This window comes from Lynx canadensis, chromosome B1 (assembly GCF_007474595.2).
Source record: "Lynx canadensis isolate LIC74 chromosome B1, mLynCan4.pri.v2, whole genome shotgun sequence".
NCBI classification, from domain to species: Eukaryota; Metazoa; Chordata; class Mammalia; order Carnivora; family Felidae; genus Lynx; species Lynx canadensis.
The window spans coordinates 40909823-40921833 of NC_044306.2; the positions used below are offsets into that span (position 1 = coordinate 40909823).

A 12011-nucleotide genomic window follows, 5' to 3' on the forward strand; every position below is an offset into this window, starting at 1 on the left:
TATAATCCATTGACATGATTATTTCTTTTTTTTTTTTTGTTCAGAATGACCCAGATTTGGCTATTGGGAGCTCCTTCAAGTTGGCTTGTAGGTCCTTTTGACATGCCTTCCTCATCTTTTGAATACTTTTCCATTTTCTGGCACCATGAGATGCTTCAGGTTATCCAGTATTTTCCCTGCTTCAGTCCTGGAATCATCTATTACTTAAGGGAACCTGGCTTCTTTTCTTGTAGAATCTGGGTGCCAGGTATAGACCATGGTTTTTTTTTTTTAACTGAGGATCAGTGGACTTCAACCATATGTGGGCTTCAGAATACTTGTGCGTCTTTTCCAATCATTTGTAGAATTTTGTGTGTGTATGTTTTCGTGTTTATTTTTTTAGGGGGCTTTCATCAGTGTTTTAAAAGAGTTCTTGACCTAAAAGTGGTTAAGAACTACTGGCTTAGAGTATCTGAATTCTTTCAGTGTATCTGTGTCTATTGTGCTTTTATGTGGAATTTGATTTTTTTATAGGTATGTGGATATGTCAAATATGTCGACCTAGGAAAAAAGGACGAAAACTTCTACAGAAGAAGGCGGCACAGATAAAACGGCGCTATGCTAACCCAATAGGACGTCCAAAAACAGGTTAAAGAAACAAACACGGTGTAAGTTGTACTTGTGGCAAGGTGAGGGGAGAAAAGATAGGGTTTGTCTATAGTGTAGGAGTCACTTGTTTGCTTTATGAAAAAAATTTTCAGTTGTTACAACTGGCACTTTCATGTAATAAAAAGGGCTAATACTTACTGAGCTCTTAGTAAAGAGCTCTTTATTCAGTAGAATAAAGTTAGAACAAAGTTATTAAAGTTCTGAGTGTCTTACAGTGTGTTAATCATTTAATTTTCCCAACAACCAAATGAAGTAGATACTGTTGTTACTCTTATTTTTCAAATAAGAAGGAAATAAGGAAACTACATTTTATAATAAGTGTTGAACTGGGATTAAAACCCAAGTAGCCTGGCACCAAAGTCTGACTCAACCACTGTCTTATATTGTTCCTCTTATGTAAACAAAGAAAAAATTATGTTGCTATCGCATTTCACAGATTTCTCGTGTAGTCTCAGTAGTTTATATTAGATGTACAAATCACTGCGTAGCTTTTTCTGTTGAGGCCATAGCTAAGTCGCATTTCTGTGTCCTGATGTAAAATAAAATAATGTGTTTTTCATCTATTAGCAGAAATCAGGTATATAATTATCCCTTGTGGACTAGGAAACTGGGCTATGTCTGGAGGAGGTGGGGCAAGATTCAGTAGTAGTTTTTTTTTTTTTTTTATGGAGTATTTCTATAAGTAATTCCCCTTTGATAATATGCAAAATATCTTTAAGCCTATAAACCTCTATTAAAAATTTTACCCACCTTTTCTACAGTTAATAGTGTCTTAAAGATGACAGTCTTAATAACTGAAAGGAATGGGCATTAGCAGCTTGAAATATATAGCACCAGTATTGTAGTTCATATTTTAAATCTTAAATCTAAGCTTTAAAATATTCCTATGAGATAATCTTTTGATTTCTGACTTTCAGAGGGTAATACATCCTTGTGTTTAAAGGTAAAGTGTAACTCTGAGTTGGTGCAGAGATCATGAGACTTTATACTTGGAAGGGTCTTAGTTGTCATCTGGTCCAACTCTCATTTTACAGATGAAGACACTGGTGTTTAGACAATGTGATTTCTCCAAGAGGTATAGCTAGAAAGTGGCAGAATTATGAGTCAAACATGCCTTCTGACTCCCAACCTAGGATTCATTTTGCTATAAAATATTAGGCTTCCTGGAAGTAGATATTTCTAATAACTATTATTTCTCATTCCCTGTAGTATTTATGATTTATGGAATATTCTTAATTGTGGTTTTTTTTTAATAAAGCCATAGGTTATTTACCAATTACAAGTTATATATTAAATAGAAACCTTTTAAAAATTTCTTTTTTAATAGTTACCCTTTTCCCTGTTTGATTCTTTAGATCAAAAGGTCCCTTCAGCAAAGTTCGAACTGGTCCTGGAAGGGGTCGTAAACGTAAAATCACTCTCTCCAGCCAATCAGCATCGTCATCAGAAGAGGATATTTAGAGCGAATAGATGGCTTGGACTTCTGCAGAGATAGCAGTCACCCCTTGAAGTTCAACAAGAAAACCAAAGGGCTCATTGATGGCCTTACCAAATTCTTCACCCCTTCCCCTGATGGGCGGAAACCTCGAGGGGAAGTGGTAGATTACTCTGAGCAATATAGAATCAGGAAAAAGGGCAACAGAAAATCAAGCACTTCAGATTGGCCCACAGGTAAAAGTTCACTTAGAAGCAAAATGTATTCCACAGGTGCATTATTTGAAATAACACTAGTTATCTGGAATAGGTTTATTTGATTATTAAACACTGGTTATGGAATAGAAGAAGATATTAAAGATACTTATTTAGATGAAAGTAAGGTGGTAATAACTATGGCAGAAATTGAGAGGCTGAAGATGAAGTTGCAAGAATGGAGAAATAAGAGCTCGTAGGAAAAAGATGGTGCTTTTTTGGTAGAACCACAAAGAATCTTCCTATAGAAATTTAAGCCATAACCTTAAGTCAAGAATATCTTTACATTTCATAAATTACAAAATAAATCATGTGATGAGCATCATGATGCTTGCTTTATTTCCAGAAAGAAATTAGAAAGAATGTGGGTAGATAAAATACTGTTGATCAAGTAAGTATAGAGAAAAGAACAAAATTTTTCTACTTCAAATCTTGGCAAATAGATTTGTAATTTTTCATGAATTATACTTTAAAAGAGAGAGAGAGAGAACTACAGCTTCAGATAATTTACTTATGTATCAGGCTGTTTCCTACTTTTCATTTATTTCCTTAAAATTCAGTTTATTGAAACTGAAAACAAAAAAATTCATCATTTCTCCTACCCTCTACCTTACCCCCTTCTTCTGGCAACCACCAATTTGTTCTGTTCTGTGTATCTAGGAGTTTGGTATTTATTTACTTATTTAGTTAGTTAGTTAGTTAGTTAGTTAGTCAGTTTTAGATTCCACATACAAACAGCATACATGGTGTTTGTTTTTCTCTGTCTGACTTACTTCAGTTAACATAATGAGGTCTGTCTATGTTGTCAGAAACGGCACGATTTGTTTTTTTTGGGGGGTTAGTTTTGCAACATACCCACTTTATTTCATTTCAGCACAGCTGGTGGTTGGGTTAGGAATTGCTAGGTTTTTGTTTTTGTTTTGGCTGAATAAGATTATACACTTAGACACACACTGCAGTTTCTTTATTTATGGACACTTAGGTTGCTTATATATCTTGGCTATTGTAAGTAATGCTGCAGTGAACATGGGGGTGTACATACCTTTTTTTTTTTTTTTTAAATTTTTTTTTTTAACGTTTATTTATTTTTGAGACAGAGAGAGACAGAGCATGAACGGGGGGGGGGCAGAGAGAGAGGAGACACAGAACTGGAAGCGGGCTCCAGGCTCTGAGCCATCAGCCCAGAGCCTGACGCGGGGCTCGAACTCACAGACTGTGAGATTGTGACCTGAGCTGAAGTCGGACGCTTAACCGACTGAGCCACCCAGGCGCCCCATGTGTACATATCTTTTTAAATTGTTTTTGTTTTCTTTGGATACATACCCAGAGGTGGAATTGCTGGATTGTATGGTAGTTCTATTTTTAAGTTTTTGAGGAACCTCCATAATATTTTCCATAGTGGCTGCACCAATTTACATTCCTACCAGCAGTGCAGAAGTTCCCTTTTCTCCACATTTTCACCAACACTTGTAATTTCTACTCTTTTGATGATAGCCATTCTGACAGGTGTGAGGTGATACCTTCTTGTGTTTTAGATTTGCATTTCACTGTTGATTATTGATGTAGAGCATCTTTTCATGTACCTGTGGTGGTAAAAATGTTCAGATCTCCTCATTTTTAACTAGATTGTTTTTTGCTATTGAGTTGGATGAGATCTTTATTATTTTGGATATTGACTCTTTTTTGGATATATGATTTGCAGATATCTTCTTACTCAGTGTGTTGCCTTTTTATTTTTTGTGCAAAAGCTTTTCAGTTTGATATAGTCCCACTTACTGATTTTTGCTTTTGTTTTTGCTTTTTGGTATCAGATTAAAAAAAAATTATTGTTAAGAACTGTTGAGGACTTTACCACCTATGTTTTCTTTTAGGAGTTTTACAGTTTCAGGTCTTAAATTCAAGTCTTTAATCCATTTTGAGTTACTTTTTGTGTGCGGTATAGTAGAGTTGTGTAGCTTCGTTCTTTCACATGTGGCTGTCCAGTTGTCCCAACATTATTGAAGAAGCTATCTTTTCCCCCATTGTATATTCTCGCCTTGTTTGTTGTAAATTAATTGACCGTATATGCATGGGTTTATTTATGGGTCCTCTGTTGCATTGATCTCTGTCTGTTTTTCTGCCAATATTGTACTATTTTAATTACTATAGCTTTGTAATGTAGTTTGAAATCAGGGAGCTTTTTTTCTCAAGATTGCTTTGGCTATTAGGGGTCTTTTGTTGTTCCATACAAATTTTAGGATTGTTTTTTTTTTGTTTTTGAAAAACCTCATTGGCGTTCTGATGGGAATTGCGTTGAATCTATCAGATGGCTTTGCGTAATGTGGACATTTTAACAATATTCTTCCAGTCTGTTAGTATGGAATATCTTTCCATTTATTTGTTTTTTTCATTAATTGCCTTCATTAATGTCTTATGTATATCTGTACAGTGTTTTGTCTTCAACATACAGGTCTTTCACCTGCTTGGTTAAATTTACTTCTAGGTGTTTTATTCTTTTTGATGCAGTTGTAAATGGAATTGTTTTCATAATTTCTTTTTCTGGTAGTTCATTATTAATGTATAGAAATACAGCAGATTTTATATTCTTCAACTTTACTGAATTCATTTATTCTACATTTTTTTTATGGAGTCTTTAGGGTTTTCTCTATATGTCATCTGCAAATAACAAGTTTTACTTCTTTTCCAAATTGGATACCTTTTATTTTTTTTCTTGCCTGATTGCTCTGCTAGGACTTTCAATCTGATGTTGAATAAAAGTGGTGAGAATAGGCATCCTTGTCTTACTCCTGATCTTAGAGGAAAAGCTCTCAGCTTTTCACCATTGAGGTTGATGTTAATTGTGGGCTCATCATATATGGCCTTTATTATGTTGAGGTACATTCCCTCTATACCTGCTTTTTTTGAGTGTTTTTATCATAAATGAAGGTTGAATTTTGTCAAATGCTTTTTCTGCATCTGTTAAAATCACCTGATTTATATCCTTCATTTTGTTAATGTGGTGTATCGTATTGACTTATTTGGGGATATTGAACCATCCTTGAATCTCTAGAATAAATCCTACTTGATCATGGTGTGTGACCCTTTTATTGTATTGTTGAAATCGGTTTGCTAGTATTTTGTTGAGGATTTTTACATCTGTGTTCATCAGGGATGTTGGCCTGTAATTTTCTTTTCTTGTGGTCTCTTTGGTTAAGTTACATTGGTCTCATAAAATAGAGTTCCCCATTTTGTTTTTTGGAAAAGTTTGAGAAGGATTGGTATTAAGTATTTTTTGAATGGCGAAATTCACCAGTGAAGCTTTTGTTTGTTGGAAGATTTTTGATTATTCATTCAAGTCTCCTTACTAGTAATCGGCCTGTTCAGATTTTCTATTTCATCATGATTCAGTCTTGGTAGGTCATATGTTTCTAGGAGTTAATCCATTTCTTCCAAATAGGCCCAGCATTTTGGTGTAGAATTGTTCATAGTAGTCTCTTGTGATTTTTTTGTATTTCTCTGGTATCAGTTGTAACATCCCCTCTTTTATTCATTTCATACTTAAATATGAGGCTAAGGTCCCTAGTTTTCAAGGTAGAAAAGATCTGTAGAGAAGACTTAATAGTGTAGCAGGTAATTCAAATCAGAGGAGAAAAATTTTGATTATCTTGATAATTAAAGCTTAAACTGGTCTTGCTATTTAGTGCCTTGAGTTTAGAGAATGTAACCCTCTGAAGTAAGTAGAAAAGTCTCTGAGGAAAGTAGAAGAATGAGAATGGATTCTTGGTTCACAACGGCCAAAGGTGTAGTGAGTGTCTAATATACTGCAAGAGAATTTCTTAGCTTTGATTTCTTTCCTCTGAATTTCCCATTGGTAGTTGTATTCACTGCTTCTTCATTCCTGCTTATATAAATGGTTGATTGGTCCAGCACAAGAGAGGAAATCCTCATCATTATCAGTTCCCTCTTTTTATGCTTGTATTGATTGGCTTTTCACCAGAGTGGCAATCAACTAATTACTCTTTGAGCATTCAGGTACTTTTCATGTCTTTATCAGCCATGTACACTGTAGCTCCAGTCTGAGTATGTTTATCTAAGAAAATATACAAGTCCTTTAGAGCTTAGGAAGAAAGAATCTAAAGCAGATTGTAATGAAAGCCATTTTTGAATAAACTGTGTTTGATTGGAGATGGATTATTATAAGAATCTCCTGGAAAGTGTTAGAAATAGAAATAATTAGAGCAAATGTGTAAAGTATATGGAGAATCAATATTGACTTTTCTGCATTGGTGTGAGTTTTTGCTATAATTGGCTCTGTAAGTTTCTTATGAATTGTAGAGTTTAAGGAACAATCTGCACCATATATATGATAGAATGCTACTGAATGCCGCACTAGATTTGTGCCTGCATCCATCTGTGTCGTGCACTAGGGGGCATTAAATCACAAAGGATCTTCAGATACATATTTTTCAATTTGGGAATATTTTCAGCAGTGAGTCCTTGTCCTTATTCTTCTTATACTAAGTGCACAGGTGTCTGTTGACAGCCTATATGTCTATTTAATTTGAAAAGAACTGTCTTTTCAGCCATACTCCTACAAAGAGGAAATTCGTCCGTCAACAGTGTCATATTCAAATGCAGAGGATAAGGATCTACATAATCCCTCCAGTACTCCTTTCATGAATTTCCTTGCCCATCTGAGGAAGATGCGTCATTTATGGATGTTTATTATAATTTCTCATACTTACCCCGAGGATTATCATCTGTGATCCTCAGATTTGTGGAGTTCTGCTTTATTTAAAACGGCACCCAGAATGTGTGGGGAGTTACGGTAGTTATTTCAAAGGTTATCTTCTTGCTGAGATAAGAATGTACTGGCCTTATATTGATTGTGGAATCATTGAGAATTATAAAAGGAACAAATTTTCCCTGTTTTGGTCCCATATGATGAAAATCATGTCCTGGTAAAACATAAACAACTTCCATACTACTGAAGTATGAAAAAGCAATATTTGAATGTTGATATGTTAAATTCATAGTAAAACTTTTATATTCACATTATTTCAAAGTAGGTTTCATATTCCTTAGACCTTTACTCTATTCTGATTTTGTATTATTATTAAGTTTTTATTTAAATTCTAGTTAGTTAACATACACAGTATAAAATTGTGTAATACTAGTTTCAGATATACAATATAGTATTTCAGCACTTCCATACATCACCACTTGGTGCTCATCAAACTTTTATATGTATTATACTAAAATCTAATGTCTTGATGAAGTTCAAATTTAGTTATGTGATAATTTTAAGAAGTTTTAGGACAGTTCAGATCTTCCATCATAAAGCAGATAGAATATGTACATATTATTTACTGATACATCTTTCTAGGTGTCCATTTACTCGTATCCTCTTCTTTTATAATATTAAGGTCTTCAAACTGAAATCAACACTTTTGAAATGTTTCCTAATTCATGTATTAAACTAAGGATAAAGTTAATAACATGTGAGCCCTTTCTTTATGTGCAGACAATCAGGATGGCTGGGATGGCAAACAAGAAAGTGAGGAACGGCTTTTTGGGAGCCAGGAAATCATGACTGAGAAAGATATGGAATTATTTCGTGATATCCAAGAACAAGCACTGCAGGTAAAGTTGGATATGCAGAGTGGACAATTAAATACTTTGGTCGTGAATGAGAAACAGGATTAATTGTATTGGGATAGAGCAGTAAGTAACAGCAATTTATTCATCCATCTGATCTGCAGATAGATGTGGTTTGTGCATATATGTAGTTCTGCTTGTTAAGGTATTCCTTTTAAACATTGTGACTTCTTTGGTTTTGCAGATAAACAGGTTGCTTCTGACTACCAGTATTAAATGAGTTTGGTGTATTTATTTTCTGTCTTATGTATGAAGAAGAGTTTGGGATTTGACCAACACACGAAAACCAAGCTCCTTCCAAGTGATAAAACACCCATTTTCATTACTTCAGTAAATATTTATTAACTGCTTTTGCCTTGATCCTTTGGGACATGTAGCAAAATATAAATGTATAGACAAAGAACCTGATTAGGCTTCAGATGCTGAAGAAGCCAATGTGAATGACAAGATTCCTTCTCTCAAGTATAGTCCTGGAGAGACTAAATGAATAATTTCATTCATGTAAAAAGTTTAATTATAGGGTACATGGTGTTTTGGAAGAATAGGGAGCAAGCATTTGTCTAAGCCTGGGGAGGTCAGAGGATTCGTTGATGGGAAATACTATTTGAGCTGGTCTTACAAAGAATATGTAGGAATTGATCCAGATGACAAGGAATGGGGTCCTTTATAATCAGAAGGAACAAAAATGCAAAGACTTGAAAATGGGGGAAACAAAGCATGTTTTCACTAACTTGTGGGAATAATTTCCACATAGGATAAAGAATACTGGGTGTAGATAATGACAAGAGATGAGATTGGAAAAGCACAGGGCTAGATCATAAAGGCTCTTCTATATTAAGTTCATTTATCTTGTGTTTTTTCTTTCTTTGCCACCAACTCACTATGTTAGCCAAGTTGAGTTCTATCTCTTGTCTTGAAAGTAAGAGTTTATAGTTTTATAAGCATGATACTGGGGATTCCTGTTGTGCAGGTGAAATTCTTGGGATTAAGAAACCTATTTGTGCATAGATTGTTTATGTAGATCATTCTGTGAGTATTTTTTTAAAATAACAATATGAATAGTCAGCAAACATTTACTGAGCATTCTACCATCTTATGATTTCACAGAGTGTTAACTTTGAGTCAGATAGATCTTCATTCAATTTGTGGTTTGTCATTTACTAACTTCTACTTTGGGAAGGTTGTTTAACCTCTGAAAGCACATTTCTTTTCCTACCAATAAGTAAAACAAAGTGCTATAGGTACTATAGTAGAAATTCACATGGAGTTCAGTGGGAATTCAAAGAAGGAATTAGTAGTTCCTTTGAAGAACTTTTTTTACTGATTAAGTTGCAGACATAATGCTAATGTCCTTTTACTCTTACTTATTTGTGTGTATTTCCTAAAAACAAGGACGTGCTTGTACATGACCACAGTACAATCATCAAATCAGGAATTTAACACAGATAAAGTATATTATCCAACCTGGAGGTTTTATTCAAATTTTAGCAGTTATACCACTAATGTTCTTTTATAGCAAAAGGGGGAAAAGAAAACAACTTGCCCTGGTTCGTTTTATCTAGTCTAGGATCATGTGTTTCACTTAGTTGTCATGTCTCCTTAGTCTCCTTTAGCCTGGAACAGCTCTTCAGTCTTTATCTTTCATGATCTGGACAGTTTTGAAGTGCGCAAATCATGTATTTTGTAGACTATCCATTAGTTTGTGCTTGTTTTATGATTCATCATGATTAGATTCAGGTGATCTACTTTTGGCAGAAATACTATAGAGACGATGTGTCCTCCTCTCTGCATGATATCAGGAGGTATGTAGTATTAATTTGTCCTATTACGAATGATGTTAACTCTGATCACTTGGTTAAGGTAGTATTCTGCCTTGTTGCTTCCCTGTAAAATTATTTTCCTTCTATAAATATCTTGCAGCAATACACTTTGAAACCACGTAAATGTACCCTATTTCTTATCAAACTTTTATCCACTAGATTTAGCATCCAGTGGTGATTTTTGCCTGAAACGGTTGTTTTGTTGGTTATTAAACAGATGATATTCTAATTTCATCATTCCTTTTATGTCTATTAATTGGCATTCTAGTGTAAGGAAGGTCCTTTTTTTCTTTCCATTTATTCATTTCATTTAGACTTGAAGATTCTTATGACTTATAATTTGTTGCTATTAATATTTGTTTTGATGCTTAAAATTGTTCCACATTTGGGTAGGGGAGCTTTTTCAAGCCTGCTCCTGTGTCCTTTTGACATGGTTCTGTCATTTTTTTTTTTTACTTTGTCCGGTTTATTCAACTCTTTTTTTTTAATTGAGATAATTGATATATAACATTATACTAGTTTCAGATGTACAACATAATGATTTGATTTTTTTTTTTTAATGTTTATTTTTGAGAGAGAGAGAGAATGTGTGTGCACAAGTGGGGCGGGGGCAGGGGCAGAGGGCGAGGAGGACAGAGGATCTGAAGCTGTCTCTGTGCTGATAGCAGAAAGCCGAATGCAGGGCTCGAACTCCCAAACCATGAGATCATGACCTGAGTTGGACACTTAACCAACTGAGCCACGCAGGTGCCCCAACATAATGATTCGATGTTTGTATGTATAATCATTCTTACTTACCTTTGACCACAGCAATATGTTCCAGGGTCTTACTGTTCTGGCTGTTGATTTAGCCATTTCTCTAAGAATCCTTGGTTTCTTTTACTGGAGAATGTGAGTAAATGGCAGTTTTGCCCTTTCACTTGCTCAGGTCCAGTGAGGTATTATTCTTGATTTTTTTCTCTTTTTCTATCTCATACTCCATATTTAATTCATCAGGAAATCCTGATAGTTTCCACCTTCAAAATATATACAGCTTATGACTACTTCTTACCACTTCCACGTCTACTACCTTAGTCAAAGCCACCATTATCTCTTGATTGGGCTATTGTAATATCTCTATACTAATTTCCTTGCTTCTACTTTTGTCCCTCACCCCAGTCTGTAGTCCATATTCTTTATACAGGGCCGAGAGTAAATATTTTCAAACTTCAGTTGGATCATACCACTCCTCTGCACAGAAAATCTTTAATGTCTTTCAGTCCTTGCTTAGAATTTTTAAAACCAAAGTCTTTATCCTTTTTTTTTTTTTTTTTTTTTCCTTTTTCTTTAGACCCAGTATCATCTTGTGCCTGCCTGTTTCTTTAGCTACTCCCCTTGTTCTGGCCCTTGTTCACTCTACTCCAGCAACAGGCCTCCTGTTTCTTAGACACACCAGCACTGTCCTGCCTGGGAGCCTTTTGTATTTACTGTTCCCTCTGCCTGATTGCTGTTCCTCTAGTCTAGATGTCTAGTTGGCAGGGGTTGGAATAATAGGGTTGCAGAAAGAAAGATTGATAGAAAGAGTTAAAAGGGATGCTGAGGCCAAGTGGAGACAGTATAAATTTGTATCAACAGTAATCTAACTGTGTGTTTCTGCACATTTTATTAAACTTGTGATTGTCCATGTGTATATCGGCACCATGGAAATAACAGCTAGATATTTAAATTCTAACTGGTCCTTATTTTCATTGGCAGTTGCACTAAAATTCTTAGGATGGTGGTATTTGTCCGTGAGGTTCATTCATTTAGTATCATGTGCCTGGCATGCTATGAGAGCTGTAGGGTGAACAAAAAGACATAGACTGCTTTCACAAAGCTTTCAGTTGCATGAGTAAGACAATAGACAATCATATAAATAATCTGTAATTACAAACTGATAGCTATAGGAAAAAAATAAAATGCAGCAAGAGATTATAACAGGAGCTTTCTGATCTAGATTGCTGGAGATTGGGATTCCTCTTTTAGGGAAGTAATAATTTACACAGAGACTGAAACTTAAAAGATGAGTAGAAGGTCAGCAAGGCAAAGAGCTAGAAAGAAGAAATGTTCCGGACATAAGGGTACTGCTTGTGTAATGTTCTGAGGGTACCTAAGCACTTGGTAAGTTTGAGGAACTGTAAGAAGGCCAGTATAGCTTGAGTACGATGAATAAAAAAGCCATATAAAATGAAGCTGGAG

The 12011-nt window shown here is 34.9% G+C and overlaps 1 protein-coding gene across 1 annotated transcript in view; it reads left to right on the forward strand.

Moving 5' to 3' along the window:
• Window positions 1–12011, forward strand: part of KAT6A (lysine acetyltransferase 6A) — a 110308-nt gene that overhangs the window by 63567 nt on the left and 34730 nt on the right. Inside the window, 5 exon segments of the mRNA XM_030312554.1 lie at window positions 514–622; window positions 624–647; window positions 2004–2092; window positions 2095–2319; window positions 7841–7959. Coding sequence (XP_030168414.1) covers window positions 514–622; window positions 624–647; window positions 2004–2092; window positions 2095–2319; window positions 7841–7959 — 566 coding nt within the window.